This window comes from Coffea arabica, chromosome 4e (genome assembly GCF_036785885.1).
Source record: "Coffea arabica cultivar ET-39 chromosome 4e, Coffea Arabica ET-39 HiFi, whole genome shotgun sequence".
NCBI classification, from domain to species: domain Eukaryota; kingdom Viridiplantae; phylum Streptophyta; class Magnoliopsida; order Gentianales; family Rubiaceae; genus Coffea; species Coffea arabica.
In genome coordinates, this window is record NC_092317.1 from 45,487,214 (window position 1) to 45,508,848 (window position 21,635).

The following is a 21,635-nucleotide window of genomic DNA, read 5'->3' on the forward strand; positions in this document are numbered from 1 at the left end:
AATTAAAAATTTAGAGTTCTAATCCTCTGTCCCTCCTCGACTTTTAAATTCCACCTTTCTTTTGCTAGAAAAAAAAAAGAGGATGAATATCTCGACAAATTGCTCTCAAGTGAGTAGTGCAGTCTTTTACCTTTTCTATTTTTTTTTTTTATGACTGTGAAGGGAAATAAGAGAAGTTTCTAATATGTTTTAATCTCTATTACCTCAATTCAAAAAATCCCAAATTATTACTTAATTTTATCAGTAAGCAACCATCAAATCCCATTATCACTTCTCTGGTGTAATGTAATGGCTGAGGCCTGAGATATGAAGAAAGTACACTTGGAGATGATCTAATGCTCAAAACTGTTGTAGGAAAATTCTAACATCAAGGCTAAATTAAACATTTGATCCAAAGAGAATTTTGTTGGGTTTGAAGTGAAGTTTAGGTGATTTAAAGGCTGAATTCCTACGTAGTCTCCCCTTTCCATTGTCAAAAACACAACCAAGCCAATGGATAATCCAATAGGCAAAGCCAATTTGAACTTCATGAAATAACTTCCATATTTAGTTGTTAATCTTATCAATAAATTGGGATTAATTTGATTAATTAGCCCATATCAAATTTGTGATAACAATCAAGCAATACCCAATGGATAAAAATTGGTGGAAACTTCATTATCTGGGTAAAACAACAAAGAAGCATTCTAGAATGCTATTCAAATGCACAGTTACGATGCCATAATACGATGACATGGCCACATGGGGTAAGGGATGGCAATAGCGGAACGAGGGAAGTTCTAATATATGTGGAGTTTATTGCCATTATGATCTTCCTCTTAAAAAATATTTTCAATCTAACGCAATTTCAAAATTTATTCCCTTGTTAATATATTTGTTACTATGTGACTTTAAATATAGAAAACTAATCATGCTTAACTTTGACTCTGATAATGATCATAGTTTAGTGTGAACTATAAAAGTTCCATTTTAAAGGAAAAGAGAAATGAAAAAAAAAAGTCTTGCAACTTTTTGATCCATCATAGAGAATCTATGTCATAAGTAGCATTAGAATTAACATCAAAGTTAGCTAATAGTTGACATCTGAAAGAGTTATCATTATGCATTCTAACAATAAAAAATCATGAATTAACACAATAAATCTCTAAAGATTTTCTGTTTATCTATATGGCAATTTAGCGTACACATGGCAAGAAAATTTTTTAGTTGCTATGACGATTTAAGAAATTTTCAAATATATTAAGAATTTCCTCAAGGTAGACAATGAACGATATATAGAGAAGAAGTAGCAAAATTTGAGCAATTGAAAAATAATGAAGGATTCGTCTAGTGTGAATTTTAATTAAGATTTTAGGAGTAGTTATTGACATTTGAATGGGATTTACTTTTCAAGTTCAAAGAAGATAAAGAGCAAAAGTTTAAGGGTGATTAGTTTTCCGTATTTAAAGTCTACATGGCAACAAACATATTAACAAGAGAATAAATTTTGAAACTGCATTGGTTTGGAAATATTTTTTAAGAGAGAGATTATTGTGGCAATAAACTCAGCTAAATGGTCTGTGTTTCTTTTCATGACGCATTGTGTTGAAAATTTTTTGTGCTTATCAAATAACCTCCATATTTAGCTGTTAATCTTGATGAAGTGGCCGTACATAACTGGACCTAAATGAAGAAACCAATTTGTACCTTATCAAAATAACCTCCATATTTAGTTGTTAATCTTGATCAAGTGGCCATAAGAATTGGACTTAAATTGATTGATTAACCAATGATCAAAATTATGACAGCAATCCAATCCATAATTAATCAGGCCGGAATAAGTTAAGGAATAGTTGAATAATAAAAAACTAGTAGAAACTGCATCAATGACATAAAAGAGACAAAGAACCATTTTGTAATTTACAATTACATCCCTGAACAGTAAGAAACTGTCCACAGCGCTAATTTGATCTTTAAGTGCTTAACAATGATTATAGCCCTTTTTAACCAGCAATTGAGATTATTATTTTGCCCCCTCCCACTTAAAAGTACAAAATCATCCACTTTTTGGGCTGTGCATGTTGATGTGACGTGTGAGGGCAGGACGGTCTTTACATAGGTCTACAGTCAAAATGCTTACAAAACATACACAAAACACTTTGGCTAACTACTCTAACCAATTCACCATATTCTATCCACGTGGCAACAATCCAAACTCTGCTACAGAGCTGGTGGCTTCTTTTTTCATGCTATTGGAAGATAATTACTATAGCTACGGGCAGTGGCAGAGCCACATACAAGCAAAGTGGGGTCAATTGACCCCATTTAACTTAAAAAAAAATTAGTTCTTTGACTTAGGAAATTTGAAAATTTTTAAAGTTACATCTTATTTGACCCCACTATATTTTATCAAATTCTCTTTCCTATATACATTGATCCCAAAAAATTGAAAATTCATAATTCTTACCATCACAATAATTTTGAACTTATTTCAAATTATCTATGGAAGTTAGTTCAAGAATAAATTCATCTAAAATTTTCAAACAAAAAGGATGAACTTTCTTGAGTGGAGTGAGAAAACCAATTTTTCAAATCATTTTTTTTCTCAAACTTCAAAGTTTTCAAAAACAAGAATTATTCAAGTGGACGGTAAACGTTTTATTTATAATACAAAATTAAGTTATTATGATTTTTTTTATTTATAATAGGGTAAAGATAAATTTTATATAAAAAAAACTTGTAGAAGATCAAATTGATGGTGATTCGTAGATTATTTTTAAAAATTCAAGAGATTCAATTACTTACATTGAAAAAGATGCATTTAACAAAATTGATAATGAATTGATTTTGCATCATTTAAAAGAAAAAAAAAAAGAGTACTCGTAGGATATAATTATAACCTATATATAATATTAATAATTTTTTATTTTTTAAAAAATAAATTTTACTGTACTAAATTTTGACCCCACTTACCGTAAGGGGTCTTAGCTCCGCCCTCGGCTACGGGACCAGGGCAATGCAAATTGTATACTTTGTTCAGGGGTATCTCCCTCCATTTGGAGATCAAATGTTAGCTTACAGACTTGAGATCACATCAAGCATCAGCTACTAAGTTCAAGTTGTCATTATAAATCTGATGCATTGATTTTTTTTTTTTAGAGAGTAATCACATTGGAAATGAGCTTTTCAATTGAAAATTTTGCATTTCCCATGTCCAACTCTTTGCCCATCAACTTCCTACTTCACTTTTAGCCGACACAACCTTTATAAATACCAGCTTGCAAGTTTTCTTTCAAAGATTTCACTGATGATGCTCCAATTGTTGTGATAAGTCAAAAGGAGTTTTAACTTTTTTTGTTTTTTCTTTTGATGTGAAAGAGGTAGCTCAATTAAACTAAAAAGTATTTTTTTAATCCCTTCCCATATCATTTCAACTCCGAATTGCCAATACGAACCCTGAATTTGAAATTAAAGAGGAATTAAAAAACGCTCTCTGGTCCAATGCAATGAATCATTATGGTCTACAATTAGGGCTGCAAACGAATCGAACCGCTCGCGAGCGGCTCGAGTCAAACTCGAGCTCGAACTCGAGCTCAGAATATTAAGCTCGTTAGTCGGCTCGCGAGCTTGAATATATATATATTTTTTTATTATTTTTATTTTTATTTAATAATAAAATTACGTATATTATATATATATTTTTATGTTTTATTTTCATAGTAAAATTACGTATATATCCTTAATATTTTATTATTTATTAAGAAAAAAAATTTATTTTATTTATTTTTTAAAAAATAAAATAATTATTTTAAATTTTTTTCGAGCTCGAGCTTGAAAATTGCCGGTTCGTCGAGCTCGAGCTTGGTAAAATTCAGTCGAGGCTCGGCTCAATTAGCTCAAAACTTGACTCGACTCGGCTCGTTTGCAACCCTATCTACAACTAGTTTTTTTTTTTTTTTTTGTGAGTGGGAGGTCTCTCTCTCGGGAGAGCTCCCACTTATTTGAAACTATTCACCCTATGATGCATATTTTAAAGTAGATGAAAGGATAGGATCCAGATAAGAATTTTGACAGCAATGAAGGTCTTTTAAGTATTGGAAACGTGTACTTAGATCTCAATATAGAGGAGATTGAAATATTAAATAAACTACCAAAGTTGTAACATATTTCAGGAAGGAATGAATTAAATGGCACAGGAAAACAGAGTGTAAATGAGAGATTCGAAATTTAAAACCTCACACCTATACTTAAAAAAAAGTCAAAAAAAAAAGTTGTAACATACTCGGAGCATTTGGACAACATTAAAGCATTATTGAATACTCCCTCTGTCCTATCTTGATAGTCCTAGTTTTTTCACACAGTTTAAGAAAAAGTAATTAACTTTGTTGGAAAAACAAATTTAGATTGCTATTTTTCTAAAATACCCTTACATTAAATAAAGTTGGCTTTTCATATATCTATATGTTTTGAAAAATCTAAATGCATTAAATGGGGTATGTTATATTCAATACTAATAATCTATATTAAATAAGGTAATTTATAGTAATAACAACTTACATTAAATAAGGGTATTTTAGAGAAATTAAAAGATAACTACATTTTTCAATTGGAAAGTGGACTACAATTTGGAACAAACGAAAAAAGGAAAACAAGACTATTAAAGTGGGACGGAGGGAGTATCTATCTAGATTAGGTATCAGTGGATACATTTCTGATAAAATAAATCGCATTCATACAACCTGAAAGTGTCAGCAGAAATGTATCTCTGATAAGTGATCATGAAGATGACCCAATATTACTATTGCAAAAGGAAAGAAGGGATAAACGCAGATTCTTTTTTGTTTTTATTTTTTGAGTGCAAAAGAATATTGAAAGAATTGGAGGACATATGACCAAATTCTGGCACTCGAAAATATTTGACCAAATTCTGATTCTTGAACTCTTGTAACTATCCTTTTTTTTTTCTTTTTGGCAGTAAATTTATTCCGTTCTTTTCTATTATAATGGATTGTACATGAAGCCACTGTAGTAAGGTAGTTTTACCAAGAAATCTAAAATAGAGGCACTCTGCATATCTTTTAAGTACAAAAGAAGAGTTGTATAATCACTTTGTGAGAACCCGTATTTTTCCCATTTTTTAGGTTTTATTATTTTCCGTGGCTTGTTTTCTGCATTTTCGTGATTAGGAAAATTTTTAGATACTTTTAAGGAGCAGATATAATTTTTAGATGATTTTTCTAGTATCAAATAGATTTTTAGAAATTAAGAGCATATACCGGACGTGGGACCCACTGATGCGAAAAGTTCGGAAAAATTCGGCCAACTAGATTAAGTTTTGAATACTGGAATTAATTTATCGGGTGTTAAGAGATAAGTAGAGGGTGCTAAGTGGATTGATATAAGAGAGACAAGGTTGGTGAACATTTATTAAAAGGTGACAAGTGTCACCATTTGAGAGGTTGAACCTTAAGACCACTATTCATGGTCTTACCATTTGACTTAAATAAACCAAAAATGACCCAAAAATCATCAAAATATCCTCCATGGTGGCCGAGCTTCTTGAGCAACAAAAGAAAGAAAGCTCTTCAAGATTTTAGCTTCAATCTTGCTTCAATCATCAAAACCAACCATCCAACCTTGATTTTCCTCCATAAAACACCTTCAAGTAGTGTTTGTGAGTTGTTGTGTGAAGTTATTTGGAAAGTTAAGGTGACCAATAACTCTCTCTCTCTCTTGTGTTCAAGGTAAGTTGTGAAGAACCACCCTCCTCCCTTAATTGATGCTTAAATCATGCTTAGTGGTTGTATGAGATGCAAATTTATGGGTTATTTCTTGATTTGTGATTGAAATGATGAAGTTTTATTATTTTTGGAGATTTTTCTGTTTTAATATAAGCATGATTGTGTGGCTATCTATGATGATTAGAAATGGTATATAAGGCATCTAGAAGGTGGAAAAAGTGGAAGATTGCAAGTAATTTCTGTTTTGGAAGAAAATTGAAAAACCTAGGGTTCATGAAGCTACATTCTGTCCGAATTTTTAGGTCCTAGATAGAGGCCGAATTGGCCTTGGCTTAAAACATGAAAGTTGTAGGGAATAACATTTTAGAGGTGACTACAAAATTTCAGGTCAATCGGAGTAGTGTAGAATGAGATAAGTCGAAATTACTATTGCTGTTCTGGTTTTACCCGAAATTGAGAAGTGCGTCTGTAATGGGTTGTTTTGGCTGGAATTGCTTCCGAATTGGTTGTTGAGGCCTTCTAATGAAATTTAGCTCTGTTTCTTAGCTTTCAGCTGGTTTTGGAATTTCTGGATTTGGACTTGGAGAGCCTGAGTTATGATGTTTCCGCTAGAATGCGTTTTGGTGAATCTGTTTTACGTTTTTGATGTAGTATCTTGCATTTTTGACCTGTTTGCACTCAAAAATGGGTTGAGTGACCTTCTTCAATATTGTAGCCCTATCTCTTAGCTTCGAAACGGTGGGTCTTGCACCTTCATCCGATAATCGTAGTGCCTTTGGCACCATTACCGCAAAATGAGGACAAAAACTGTTTTTTTTCAGGGCTAAAGCTAATTGCATTTCCGAATTTTCTGGTTTCCTCTATTGTTTGTGTATGCTTAGGGAACCCTGTTTTGATAGTATGTAGAATTGGTTTATGACTTGTAATCGAGTCTTATTGTGTTTTATTGGAATAGTTTAGGGCTTGACTTTCATATCCGGTCATTTCCTAGCTAAATTTTGTACTTGAATGCCATTAAGCCTAGTGAACGGCTTTTGGGAATGAGATTATTTTTGGACGAGATGTTGGGACTAATTTGAGGAAATAATGAAGCCATGATGGCTGGAAAATAGGTAAACACAAGGGTTATGCTGCCGGAATTTTTCTTGAAGGCTAGTTGGATTTACTTGTGATTTGAACGAAGGGCTTTTGGGTTGTTTGAGCCTAGGTCTTCATGTTACCTTTTTGTTACCAAAAATCATGTTTTGCACCCTTGCTTTAGTAATTATTTGGCGAGGCATACGACTGGTAGTCGAGCCTCACATGTGCATTCTGTATACTCGATTTTGAAAGTGGAATCTTCCATTGTTTTCCTTGGATTATTTTGGGGTTTCTTGGTGATTAAAGCTCTCTTTTGGGAGGTATCTGCACTGACCCTGGTGAGTGTACTACTCACTTGTGTGTTACTATATGGCTTTGAATGTAAATTGTTTGAAGTAAATTGAATGTGACTTGATTGAAGTGAAAGTGTACTTTATCGCTCTCACTTATATGCCTTATATCATTGTTGTCATGTTATTGGAATGTTACATGAAATGTTACATGAAATGAAAGTTGAAATGAAAGTACTTTTCGATTGGACGAGTATCCAACGATTACAAATGTTATCAATGAGCTCAACCCCATTGGTAGTTGATTGAATCGAGCCGGCGAGGGCTTGGTCGTGCCAATTAATGAACCTTGGGTAAAGTTATATGGAATCTTGTAGTATGCGAGACTCTCGATTCCGGTATACTCGAGTAATACCAAAGTGCAAGTGTTTGGAGTTCGGGCCCGGTAGGGGGATGTTAGGTGGAAGGAGTGGAGGGAAAGTGGAGTCTACGGTTGGTTACTTTTCGAACATTGACGGAGAGTCAATGACGTCCGATCAAGAAATGCAAACGAGGAAAAGGCTCTTGAGAGCCATCTGTATCCTTTTATCACCATATTTGACGTGTGCCTTTGCTTATCTTACTATATTGAATGAAAGCTTGATGCTTATATGCACTTGGTTGCGTAAGTGATAGTATCTCACTGGGCAATTAGCTCACACCGTTCCTTTTGTTTTCCTTACAGGAATATGACTCTTTTTGGAATGAATCTTGATAGATGGTTGCCGAATGAACTAGATGTATATTTCTTTTGTATTGTATATGAAGTGAAACCCTAAATGTATCTTTAGGGCCGTTTTCACTTTCAATTTGGCAAATCGTATATATATTAACTTTTGAAAACTTTTGTATGTCACTTTGGATTGTATTTGCTAAAGTTCAAGATGTGAATGTTTGTTCGATATTTGGTTGCGTTCTGACGGGTCGGTTACTATTCATGGTCGACTCCGAATTTCTTTTTTTTTTGGGTTATTTTGCCCTTTTGCCTTGTTTACGCGCGTTATAAGTTCCGGAACGCAATAGATCGCTCTAAACTGCACCGTTAGTCCTGGCGAGAGCTGGGCAGGCAATCCGCTAACCCCTTTGGTTCGCCTTAGGGGAAGGTGGGACTGTCACACACTTACTAAAATAAAGTATTTTAAAGTAGTACCCTTCAAACTTCAATAGCTGCCTTTTTGGTTCAAGGCATGATTCAAAAGGAAAGTTTGATGCTTTATCCTTTTATTTAATATTTCATGTGCTCCACTTGTTGGAACTATCAAGACGCTTTGAACCTTTTCCCCTTTTTTAATTTTTGCTATTTAATCACTTTACGATTAATTTTTTATACAGTGACAGTATATACAATTTCACCATTAGATGAATAACACATAATTTAAATTTGAATTTAAAATTCAAAATTTACACATATGTTATGCATTCAACTGTAATAGTGTATATATTATCAGTGTATATAAAATTAACTCACAACTTTATTTGCTTTATGGATTTTTTTCCATTTGCGGAAATGGGATCAATAGTGCTGGAGTGCACATGGAGGATTTTTCTTAATTTGTTTTGTTTAGATAAAGTTGCTGGAAGAGTTAAAGGATTAGTTGTACATTCCAATGCCAACATTTAAATGCTTAGCTCCGAAGCCAATGAGCAGAGTCCTAAAAAGCATATTCATCAATATGACGGCTACCTATTCTTTTTTGTCTATTGAAAGACTTTTTCTATTTTAAGTCTTATCTGCTACTTTGCTACTATAAAAAATTCATTTCCTTTCATCTCTTCCTTTCATGAGAGACTGAGTCTAACACTTTTGTATAGTACTACTTGAGCCTTTACTCATATAAGTGTACATCTTTTTGCCAATCACTATAAAAACTACCGTTGCTGAAAAAAAAAAAAAAAAAAGAGAGACTGAGTAACTTCATTGTTTTCTTGGATTTGTCTAACGGACATGAGATGAAGGATTTTTTATGGATTAAATCTTATATACATTGACAGTATATACACTATCATCATGTATATCACATGTGTGAAAGTTGGATTTCAAATTTAAATTTTATATAATTGTCATTCATCTAATACTGGCGGTATATACACTGTCGATGTAGGAAAGATTAATTCTTTTTCTATATCATGCATTTTGCTCTTGAATTGTCTGTGGTGATTTTTGGGGTGCAGAAACTATACAATGACTAAATAGGTCCAAAAAAATAAAAATGGGAGAATCAATTAGGCTAGGAAAAAGAATTCAAAGACTAAATCTGTCTTCATAGAAGTTGGAGGATCCCGAATAATCAATCGGTCTGTCTTTGTTAAAATATATTTCAAATGTGATGTTTTTAGAAATATAAGATTAATTAGGATCAATAAATAAATATAAGAAAGTGTAGACAAAATTAAATAAAAAATATATATAAATACAAGGGATAATAACAATTATTAGTACGTGTATTTATAGGATTGGTAATTTCAATTTTCCCAACATCAGTCCGTTAGTACAGTTTGTATATTTTGAGTTTCCGTACAAAAAAATTAATCCACACGTACAATCAATCAGTAGAAAGTTTCATGTAAAAGTACAAAATTTTGAGCTCTACCAAACCCACCCTAATATCAGAATTAGTCTCACATTTTGTTACCATTTACTTGTCAAATCTCAATATAATCAGTCTCATCAATATGACTTTTTTGTCACCACAAAATCACAGCCCACAATATCTTCTCAAGAATGCACTTCCCCAGTGTCACACGTTTAAAGAATGGCAATCCAGACCATCAAGCAAGATGACCAATTCCATACACGGTTCTTGAACTTGTCAACAAAATGAAATAACAAAGCACGATGGACGCACCACTATTGACAGTTTGTCTGGACGTCACAAAGTCCCCCCTCTAAAGAAGCGATATTTGCTATTCGCCACGATCATAGCATTTCAAGATTTGATTAGGTGGGAGGTCAAAATTCAAATTGTGTCTTTCATTACTTACTATTATGTGTGGATCAGTATGGCTGTCACTTTAAATGGTTTAAATTCATATGAATGTGCATTGAACTCGTCTGGTCTGACGGTGGTTCAATCTCTGTCGGTTCTCTTATGATTCAGTTGGACTCTCCTCCTCAATATAGATTAGAGTAGGAATAGGAGTAAATATACGATTGACAAAAAAAAAGTTATATTTGTTGGAAATAGAATTTTTGTAAATAGGTATAATCTTAATATAAATCTGAATTATAATTGAATTAATGTAAAACTAACAATTACGTTAAAAATATATTAATTTACATCGAAATTGTGCAAGTTTACACAATTAGTTAGAGCTGAAGAGAACCTTAACTAGAGAGGCTCCGAATCCATATTTATTGGCTTGTTCTCATTCCAATTAAAAAAAAAAAGAAAAAAGGAAGCATCCCATTTAACTTGGCCATAGAAGAGATGTTCTTGAAGAGTTGAAAAAATCATGTGTAGCCTTGAAAAAACCAAAATACAAATTCTTCAACCTATAAATTTATTGTAGTTTTACTCGGTTTGTTTTGTCGCACGTAAACAGATATTCGTGGCCCAGTGTCATTCATTATTTCACTCTTGCAAATAATGTCAAACTAAGTGTAAAATAGTATTCCAAACCATATATATATTTTTATTTTTTTCAAATGGCAAACTAAACATGGCCAAGTGGGACATTTCCATCTTTCCAAAGCTGCAAGTTGAAAGGATATTTAATCCCAAAAGAAACCATTCGGCCAAAGGTGGGGGCTAGCAGACAATATGCTAGTTGCCAAGTAAAGATGGCTTAGAATTTCAGAAGACTCTGCGAACTTTCACTATTTCAAAGTTCAAACAACAAAAACCAACGGAAATGTATAGGCATCCTTTGTCAGGAGCAAGTCAGCCAACTTCCTTGTTCATAACAATTTTATCTCCTTCCCCAATCTTTCCTGAGAATTGGACTCAGCCCAACTCAAGATTTCTGATACTATACATTGCACAGATCCCCCTCTAATCCATTTGTTATTGTTTTTTTCTTTTTCTCCCGTAAATCAAACGTTAAAGATGATGATGACCAGGTGTCCAGAGGCCTATAGATTCTTCTGCAATCCAGTCAAAGTAATGGGGATTTTTGTAGCTTCCTTGGTGGGGTTCTTGGTTTGGTTCTCAGCAATGAGCGGCTGGCCTTCCTATGGCTTTCAATGGAGTCAGAAACCAGGGAAAGAAGGTATCTAGCTGGCTCCTGCTTTGCTATTGATTACTTCTTTTTTTTTTTTTTCTTGTTTGGCAGAATAAATCTCATTGATTTGTTTCTTTGATTTGCAAAGATAATCCAAAATTCAAGAGCTTGCTTGAATCTGTTTAAGTGGTTTGTCTCTTGTAGCTTTTGCATTGAACCAATGAATCTTGGAAGTTGCTGTTTTTGCTAAGTATCTCCGCGTTTGAGTAATTATTGTGAATTGGGTGCCCGTTGACCGAATTTGAGTAATTCTTATGTGGAATTATTATTACGAGGCATCATTACTAGCAAGAATTACTAGAAATTAATAAGACTTTACACTTTTTTAAGAAAATTCAAATCAACTTCAATTGCTTCTGAATTTGGCATTGTTTTGATGATTATTACATCTCCAATTGCAAAATTTATATACAATTAGAACCCTTGATCTTGTTCATTAAAACTTTCTCCAAGGTGCAAAAGCATGTTAGGTTAATGTGCAGATTTCCAAATTAGATTGACCTTACAAGAACTGACACTTTTTGGGATATAAGATCTTGAAACTTATGTCCTTTATACTGTGAGAAATGAAATTGATTAGGATACGAGTACAATTTTTGGATGCATGATTGAATGGACCAAATCAACATAGTCATTGCTAGATTAGGTACCTTCTCAAGAAAATGGGATTGATCCCATTTGAAACTATTGATTGAGACCTCCAAAATCCAAACAATTAGTCATGAAACACTTAGATTAGAAAATCAATCGAACAAATGTGTATGCACTATGAACACATAAACAAATTTCTATGGATTAAAATCCTCCTAAGATGCATATTTCTACCGATGGAAGAATTAGTGAGATAATTAACTAGGTAGATCCTATTGTAGTACATGAAACTACCTAACTTATTATTAGGCTATTTGGTAATATATTCCATTAGGTTGTTTTGGATGGGATTAGGTGTTTATGCATATAATCGGGTAAATGCACAAAGATAGACACAGTACTATTTGGAGCAAAATTTTGATGCATTGAACAATTGAACATAGTGGAATTTAGAAAGTCAAAGGTGTCTAATCTTTGGTCTCTTATCCTCTCAGATTACTTTAAACATGTCATACTCTATTTAATTTTAGTCAGTTGTGATTAATCATTACAATATCTTATCATTTTTGTTTTTGGTAAGGTAAAATCTTCATATATACTATTTGAATGTCTCTCTCTCTCTCTCTTATTGGTCCCTTTTCTTTTTTGGTTTATTTTTTATTCCTAGCTAAGGCTTTGATATTTAAGGATAAATTTCCTAAATTGATGGAGATAAGAAAGTGTGAAATAATATAATCTTTTATACTTATTTCTTCTTCATTTTTCCAATTAGTGAATTTTAGTGTCTAATGTTCTATGAAATTCTAATGAACATGGTCACCAGGATACCTAATGGTCAATATAATCCTATGTAAAATGTCTTTCTTCCTTAGCTAGAGTACTAGTCAGACTCTGACCTTCCCATCTCCTTTCCTGCACCTTCTAAAACATTTCAGGAGAAGAAAAAAACAACAACCAGTATAATGAGTGAAATTTTCATAGTTGAAACTGTATATTAAGTTATTGAGCAATATGATTTTTTTTTAAACCTACATGAACATTGGTAATGTATAATGGTTTATTTAGATTTTTCCAAAAAAAAAAAAGGGTTCATTGAGAGGCCTCATTTTTTTCAAACATGAGAATAGTTGATCTATATGTGGTTAAACAGCAAAAAACTTAAAGTTGCCATGCCGCCCATTACACCAAGTGTTCATCATATTTCATGGTCAAGAATTTATGGAAATAACTCACGCGATCCTTCGAACTTTTGAAATATTTATGTTGGCTCCCTGAACACTGAGAAATCAAAGATTTCTCTTTGTTTCATTTATCAGATGTGATTGTTTAATGTTGTTTGGTGGGAATTGTTCCAAATTTTCTTCCGTTAGTTGATTAGTGTTCTCTGGCTCATTGAATTGCTTGAGAAGAGGCTGTTGCCTCGTGTCTGTTAGCTTCACATGCAAATTGCTCACGATGAAATATTAGAGCCATTTGCTTGACATTTGCCATCATTGTCCTCAACTATTTTTTCCATAACTCTTCTCTTTTCTTTCCACAGATGTTAATTTGGACGACATTATAGAACAGATCAGGTACATTGGAGATTCTTTTCCCCAGCCAGTCGAGGTGCCAAAGGATAAGCTTCTTGGTGGCCTTTTCCCAGAAGGATTAGATGTAAATACATGTGTAAGTAGGTATCAATCAGCCTTGTACAGAAAGGAACAAAAACACCAGCCTTCTCCCAATCTAGTCTCAAGGTTAAGAAAATATGAAGCCCTGCATAAACAATGTGGACCATTTACAGAGTCCTACAACAGAACCTTGGAATATCTCAAGTCAGGCAACCATGGCCAAGACTCCAATTCCACTGGTTGCAAGTACGTAATCTGGATTCCAATGGCTGGTTTAGGAAACAGAATGCTTAGCTTATCATCTGCTTTTCTTTATGCCCTGCTAACAAATAGAGTCCTACTTGTTGATCCAGGAAGTGGAGTTTCTGATCTTTTCTGTGAACCATTTCCTGAGGTTTCCTGGTTACTCCCCTCTAACTTCCCCCTTATTGGTAAGTTCAGTAGCGTTGATCAGAAATCTCCTGAGACTTTTGGAAACCTGTTGAGAAACAGAAGCCATGCTAATTCAACTTCATCTTCCCTGCCACCATATCTCTATCTCTATCTAGTCCATGACTATGATGATTTTGACAAGCGTATCTTTTGTGATCATGATCATACTATTCTCCAGAATATACCTTGGCTTATTGTGAAATCAAACATATATTTTGCCCCATCTCTTGTTTCAATTCCATCTTTTCAGCAAGATATTAGCGATCTATTCCCAAATTTAGGAACTGTGTTTCATTACCTGGGCCGGTATCTCTTTAATCCCACCAACTTTATTTGGGGGCTTGTCACCAGGTATTACAACATCAATTTAGCCAGGGCAGATGAAAAGATAGGCATTCAGATACGAGTACTAGACAAAGATTTTGGTCGTTTTGAGCGCGTGCTAAATCAGACTTTGGGTTGTATGCTGAGGGAGAATCTGCTACCAGAAATCAACGGGACCAAACCTGTCGTCATTCAATCTGGAAAGCTCAAGACTAAAGCTCTTCTGATTACATCTTTAAGATCTTGGTACTCCGAGGCAATAAAAAGCATGTACTGGAAACGTTCCACCGTCACAGGCGAAGTGGTTGAAGTACACCAGCCAAGCCATGAGCAGTACCAGCATACTAGAAGACGAATGCACAATATAAAAGCATGGGCAGAAATCTATCTGCTGAGCTTGACTGATAAGCTGGTCACAAGCGGAGGTTCAACTTTTGGCTATATAGCTCATAGTCTTGGAGGATTGAAGCCATGGATCCTTTACAAGCCTGAGGATCATGTAATCCCAAATCCACCATGTCAGCGGGGCGTGTCAATGGAACCTTGCATGCATGCCCCTCCATATTATGATTGCACAAGTAAAAAATGGACTGGCCCAGGTGGTAAACTTGATCCTAATGTACAGCATTGTGATGACAAATGGTGGGGTATTAAATTCATTGACAGAGAATAGGACTAGTGACCATTTTGTTAATTCCTGGAGAAATAGAAAGAAAAAATTTTCCCTTGTACACTTCAATATTTGCAGTGATATAGTCCAAATATTGTTTCTTCTTTTCTCAAAGATTGCCTGAAGGACAATGTAGTAAGCCAGTTTTACCAGAGGGCTTCATACATGGCCATTTCAGCTTAACATCTAAAACCAGGAACCACGGGCGCCATTTTGCTCCAGCATTGCAATTCCAGTTCCTGTAAAGCACTAACCAAATCTCATCAAGCAGCAAAAGCTCGAAAGCTCATTGGCAAATCTAACCAAACAGCAAAGAGCTTGAATTGTAGGGAAACTATGCTTGTAGCACCACAAACAGGATGAATGCGTAAAACGTACGATACTGGCTTTATGGGCTAACAAATACAATATCACATAACATCTCCACTATCATAAGAGCTATTCCTCGTATATTTGAGAGAAATGAAACGAGAACCTTGAGCACAATGCTATGGTAGCCATTGATGCTGTTTTATCCCTTTTTGGTCAAAGGAGACTTCAATACTTCGATACTGCTTCCAAGAGAAAGAGCCACACATTTGAGCCAAGCTGAGTGCATGGAACACTGGTTCATGGCAGCTGATGACTACCCTATTCATCTAAAACATGCTATCTAGAGGTTTCTCACCTTCTCATTGATTAAACTGATTACCCTCTGCTCATTATTCACGCAGGTGCTTCTGCACAACAGAGAGATTGAGCAAATGCCCTGTCCCTAGCCCTACAGAAGTTGCGCTAGAGGATATTTGTTATTAAGCATAACTGATTCCACAACTGAATCCAAACAGCTTCACCAAGAAATATATGTTATACGAAGACAACTTGGAGATGAATGTATACACAAAACATTTACTCTGCAATAAACCGCAAAGATCCATTACACAAGTTGAAAAGCATAATCAAACAGTGATGTTCAAAGCCTGATATCATTGCTGAACTTAGTATCAGATAGTCACAATGACATTTAGATCGGTAAAGCCACCTTTAGAAACTCCATCAAACTCTGAAATGCCTTAGTTTTTCCTCCCCTCACACAAGATAATGTGGTATCCATGTCTGCAATACGTGCAAGATAAGTTTCAGATGATTTTGAAGACATAAAGTCAGATTCACAAGGGTAAGAAAGGAAACCATGAAAATTCAAACTCACGTTGATTTGAACGGTGCACTTGTAGCTCCAATAGTTGTGCTGAAAGCAACATCCTGAAACGGACCAGCCATTTTACCACGTGGAAACCATCCTAGATCCCCGCCTTTTTTACCAGATGAACATTCTGAATATTCTGCTGCTAGCTGAAGAATTCAAAGGAAAGTGAATGATTTTGTCCAATATTTTTAAGTTCTCCAAATTTGATGCAATTGATTAGAAATGATAGATATAAGTTACTTGCTGGGAAGAAAACACTAACACTTTGTCATCAGTTTCAATATAATCTCTTTTGCTTGCAGTGTACAGACTACAGAGAACTATTTATTTATTTATTTTTTGCTTTGCAGGACAGAAGGCTCACAGGGCAAAGATACGAGTTTCCCCAACAATTATGAATGAAAGCATACAACACATACGAGATGTGAATAATTTCACCTTAGCAAACTCAGCAGGGGGAACCTTTTCTCCATTGTTGAGCCAGCCATCTTGCAGTTTCTTGTAGGCTTCATTGATCTTCCCTTGCTTCTCACATAAGATATGCCTAGCTGGTAGAAAAAGAAAAAGAGCAACAAATAAGTCATGATACCTAAAATTCAATGCATGCAGCCATTGAAAGCACAAAAATATGTGAAAATGTGGCAAGGTGAAGGATAGACCTTTAACATACGTGCAAGTCCCAAGGCCATCAGATTTTCCAGCTTTTCCTTTGCCCTTGGAAGCACCATCATCACTCCCGCCAGCAGCCTGTTTGCCTTTGCCCTTTCCTGAATCTTTAGGCTTGGAATCCTTACCCATAACTGGATATGATACTAGATGTTACAGGAAGGAATACATAGTTTTAAAGTACATCAATATGATTTTAGAATAGCCAATGAAATACCACAAATGTCAGCGACAAATATGAATTCAGGTAAAACAAAATAGATAATCATCTTCTTGAATTATCTGCATTTATTCATATACAGTTGACGAAAGTAACATGGAAGCACAAAACTAGAAACTTAAAATCTTAAATATACATCTGTCCATGGAAGTTAGTATCCGAGGCCATGGAAGCAATATTCCCAACATACAATTTTATGCATTAAAAGTTCAGATAGACTTCCACTCAAAATATGATTATGGTGAGCTGGAAAATCATAAGTCCTATAAAAGCAAAAGAAAATTTAACAAATTTTTTTTTTTAAAAAAAAAAGACAAGAAAGCAAGCAAATTTTGCCCTTGCTAACAAATGCACCCGAAAAGATGTGTACAAAAAGGGCTACACTCAAAGCTTATTTCAACCCAAAGAGGAAAGAACCAAAAACAAAAAAAGACAAGAAAGTAAGCCAAAGTTGCTCTTTCTAATTATGCACCCACAAAAATCTGTATAAAAATGGCTATACATATATTTCACACTTCTCAAACTACTACAAAATTTCATCAGCTAAACCATACCTAATCCTGGTAATAAATACTTGAAACCAAAATATAACTCATGTTAATTTACTAAATCTTGAAACAATAAAATTCAAACAAATAATACTTCTACCACAACAATTTTAATTACTACGTAAAAAATTGTTAAAATAACTAACGTTTGGCGAGTTTCCATTGATCCTAATACATAATAAGTAATTCTATGTTTAATTTTTCCATCTTCAAGTTGTACTATATTAAGCCATGACAAGCTATCCGATTATCCAAATTTCTTCCCACCATAATATGAAAATTCAAGAGCAGAAAGAAAAAAACAACCCAAATCAACAAAAGAGTAGATTTACACTAGAATTACTTTGGAACATCAAAATATGGACTTTTGAGAAATGGGTTTCAGGAATTTTACCTTAGAGTTTAATTTTTTTCCTTTCTAGTTATGAACGGATGAGAACCGAAGAGCAGCTGAGACTGCGAAGGGAAGGCTATGTCAGCAGCTACTGAGAATTGACCTTTTTTCTGCTTATCTAATGCCATTAAAAGGGGTAAATTTACAAATCTTCCCCAATATTTGTGAAAATCTCACCTAGCACCAACCAGCTTTTCATGATTACAATTATCTCCCCCGTATTGTGGTTTTCTTGACATATTCGCCCTGCAGTTGGTTTGTTGTTAAAACTTGATCATCAAGCCAAATTCACCTTTTCCATGATATAAAGAAGGAAATAAAAATTATTTACAAAAGAAAAAAATTGTGAGAAAAGTGTATTTAAATAGTATAGTAGACAATACACATAGGAATTCTTCCACCGAAATTCCTAGCTAGAGATTAACAGTTTTTTTTAATTGTAACCAACAATTTGAATTAATAAGTGATATACATGAAATGCGTATATCTTGCCCATTTTCTAAATAAATGTAATTTTTTGAGTTAATAAGTGGGATATATGATGATTTGTCCACTTTATCTCTCTAATGGTATCATTAATATATATTGTCCATTTTGTAAACAGAATGCTATCCGATATACGATCTTCTATAGATACAATGTTATATAAAAATATTCATCTCAGATTCATTTTCTGTAAATAGAATGCTCTCCAAATTCTTTCGTTCATTTTTTTATATAAGAAAGAAATTATCATTTTAGGTGAAAAAGCTCTTGTATTGGAAGTTCAGGCCCTATTACTAGTGTTGTTGAAAGTCACGATAGGTGTGTATAATTCATTTATCATACCAAAAAGGATAACCTAGTAAACCAAGCACGTACAATTTGTTTAATTTAAGAGAAGTTTTCTCTATTTTTATTTTATTTCCCTTTGCCTCTTGGAAAGGTTTTCTCTTTTGTTTTTCCCCACAACAAAAGCTTGTTTCATAATTGGGATATCCACAGAGTGTTTCATTTTTAGACTGAAAAGTGACGGGAAACCCTTCCAAGTTGTTTCATTCCTTTATCAAACTAAATCAGAATAATGTGATTCGCAAAGGGCAAAGAACTTCTTTAATCATTTGAGAAGCATCTCCAACCGCAAGCAAATCTTGTACTACAAAAAATAGAAGATCTGCCCATCTTCCTCTTTCCAAGCTATTCTCTCATCATTACTTCATCAACTTCCATTGAGAAAAGTTGCATGCAGGGCAATTGACTGGCCAATAAAGCTCATAGGAAGCTATAACCATATGGGGACTCGTAGTACTATCTTTTTACTTTAATTCAATATTCAAAGCAAAAAAACTACCAAGAATCTACATTTTCAGGTATGCCAAGACCTTTTAGTATTAAGTAACCCGATTTCAATCTCAGCAATCCCCTGATGCAGAAGCCAGCAAGATTAAGAATGAATATCTTGGCAACCCAAAGAGCTTATAAATGGACCCTCAAAATTTTTTCAAGGAAAAAGCCTTTTTTATTCAACTTGTAGCTGATTTGCTAAGAGCTAACCCAACCAGCTGCAAGAGAGCACGCGAGCTCTACATGTAGGCATGGCCACGGTTTCAGAATCGCCGGTTCTGGTTCTTCAAAGAGGTAGAACCATAACCGCACCATCTAAGATGGTTCTGGTTCTGGTTCTGGTTCCTTATAGTTCTGATTTCGATTTCTTATGGTTCTGGTTCTGGTTCCGTATGGTTGTATACAATTTTATTTAATTCCTTATCCTTACCAATTTTAATACGAATATAACAATATATTTAAAATTTCAAATAGAATGTAAAAAAACAAATACAAAATAAAGATCATATTTTAATTTTATTATTATTCTACAAAGTATGAAATAATAAATAGATAATACAAATTTTATGAAAAGTACGTTACATTGTCAAATTAAAAAATACATTACACTATCAAATGATAATCATTTTAAATGGAAACGAAAATACATGATTTTTTCTTTGAAATTGAGATGAAATATCAAAACAAACATTAATTATTTAATCATCTTCATTGCTTGCGACGACACTAGAATCAGTTGTATAATTGAATTCTTCTTCTTCATCTTTTTCCATTTCTTGTTGTCTATATTTTGCTCTAGTTCAATCATCCATGCATGTTTGAATTTCTAGTGATTCTAGGCTTAATCTCGATCTTATCTCATCCAAAATGCTTCCACCCGCACTAAAAGCTTGTTCCACCGCTACTAGTGATGTTGGAGGTGCTAAAATTTGCTTAGCAATAAGGGAGAGGATAGGATAATTCTTTGATTTTCGCTACCACCAGTCAAGGACTTTAAACTGTTTAGTTAAGCTGCTATCATCATGCTCAAACTTGGTAGCTAGATATGACTCAAGTTCCATATTAGTATTAAGTGAACCCTTTTGTTGTATCGACCTTTCAAGAAGTATTCTATCACCAATTTTGACAGCCCTTTTAAGACTATTATCAGTGTTACTAGAGGGTTCCAAAATACTAGTAGGAAATTGTTCACCATAAGTAATAAAAAATTCATTATATAAAGAACAAATAAGCTCTTTAACTTCAAACACTTTTTTATTAACATCGTGGGCATAATTTTCACTACCATATATTTGTTCATAATATGATGACAACTATTCATGCAAACCATCTAATCTAAAACGAGGATAAAAAACAGAAGCAGCTAAATATATATGTGGAATATGTTCATAATAATTAGTCCATTTCGTAAACATTTCCCTAATAGGTTGTTTTAGAAAATCATCATTTTTAGCTTCATTTAGACAACCAACAATATTACACGCCTCGGTAAGGAATAAATGAGTGGTAGGATAATATACACCGGACAAAGTATAAGTAGCATCATTAAAGACTGATAAAATTTCTAAAATTTTATTACAAACAATCCAATTATTTTCATGCAACATTTTTTCGATCATGTTAGTTGCAAAAAATGCACATAATAATTCACTATAATTGTGTGATTCTTTGAGTAATTCCAATGTTGAATTCCAACGAGTAGGAACATCTCTTGAAAATCTTTTTGGATTTTTTCCATTGGGCATACAAAAAGTGCTCCACTCTTTCATTAATTTAGGGTGTGCCCATAAAGAAGAAATTGCTTTTCTAATGGGTTTTATACGATTTTCAAGTGCTCGTAAAACCATTTTGTACGGCTAAATTTAAAGTATGGCATGCACATCTAATATGAAAAAATTTACCACCTAATTCGGGTTGGCAAAGATCTCGCAACTCTCCAATAGAAGCGGTATTTGCGGATACATTATCAAAACCAATTGAAATTTTTTTTTTTACATAAACCATATTCTCCCAAAATAATACTAATCATTTTAAAAATATTTAGACCATTGTGAGATTCATCAAAAATACGAAAAGCTAGCACTCTTTTTTGTATATTCCACTCATTATCAATCCAATGACAAGTTATGGCCATATAAGAATGTACTTGCCAATGGTCACTCCAAATATCGAAACATATAGATACACGACTATCTAAATTTGAGAATAATTGAATTAACTCTTTTTTCCCTTGATTATAAATATTTTTTAAGTGTTCGTCTAAGAGTGGTTCTAGAAACATTTTTAAATTGTGGATTTAAAGCATTTTGACAATATTT

General features: G+C 33.8%; 2 protein-coding genes across 9 annotated transcripts; one reads left to right on the top strand and one right to left on the bottom strand.

Annotated features, from left to right (window-relative positions):
* Positions 1 to 10,792: 10,792 nt before the first annotated feature.
* Positions 10,793 to 15,049, top strand: LOC113742715 (galactoside 2-alpha-L-fucosyltransferase-like). 2 transcript variants are annotated; one of them, XM_072047947.1, is made up of 3 exons: positions 10,793 to 11,338; positions 13,482 to 13,800; positions 14,338 to 15,049. In XM_072047947.1, the coding sequence occupies exons 1-3, from the start codon at positions 11,176 to 11,178 to the stop codon at positions 14,981 to 14,983; spliced, it is 1,128 nt and encodes a 375-aa protein (XP_071904048.1). In that variant the 5' UTR covers positions 10,793 to 11,175; the 3' UTR covers positions 14,984 to 15,049. The 2 variants fall into 2 exon arrangements, with proteins under 2 accessions (XP_071904048.1, XP_027126438.2); XM_027270637.2 differs by having other exon boundaries at positions 13,482 to 15,049.
* Positions 14,938 to 18,124, bottom strand: LOC113742716 (uncharacterized). 7 transcript variants are annotated; one of them, XM_072047948.1, is made up of 6 exons: positions 17,995 to 18,124; positions 16,826 to 16,966; positions 16,605 to 16,714; positions 16,170 to 16,312; positions 16,002 to 16,075; positions 14,938 to 15,219 (listed from the first exon to the last, which is right to left on the bottom strand). In XM_072047948.1, exons 2-5 carry the CDS (start codon positions 16,962 to 16,964, stop codon positions 16,033 to 16,035), a joined length of 435 nt encoding a protein of 144 aa, XP_071904049.1. In that variant the 5' UTR covers positions 16,965 to 16,966; positions 17,995 to 18,124; the 3' UTR covers positions 14,938 to 15,219; positions 16,002 to 16,032. The 7 variants fall into 7 exon arrangements, with proteins under 7 accessions (XP_071904049.1, XP_071904051.1, XP_071904052.1 ...); XM_072047950.1 differs by having other exon boundaries at positions 14,938 to 15,229; XM_072047951.1 differs by having other exon boundaries at positions 16,826 to 16,978; positions 17,995 to 18,112.
* Positions 18,125 to 21,635: the final 3,511 nt, after the last annotated feature.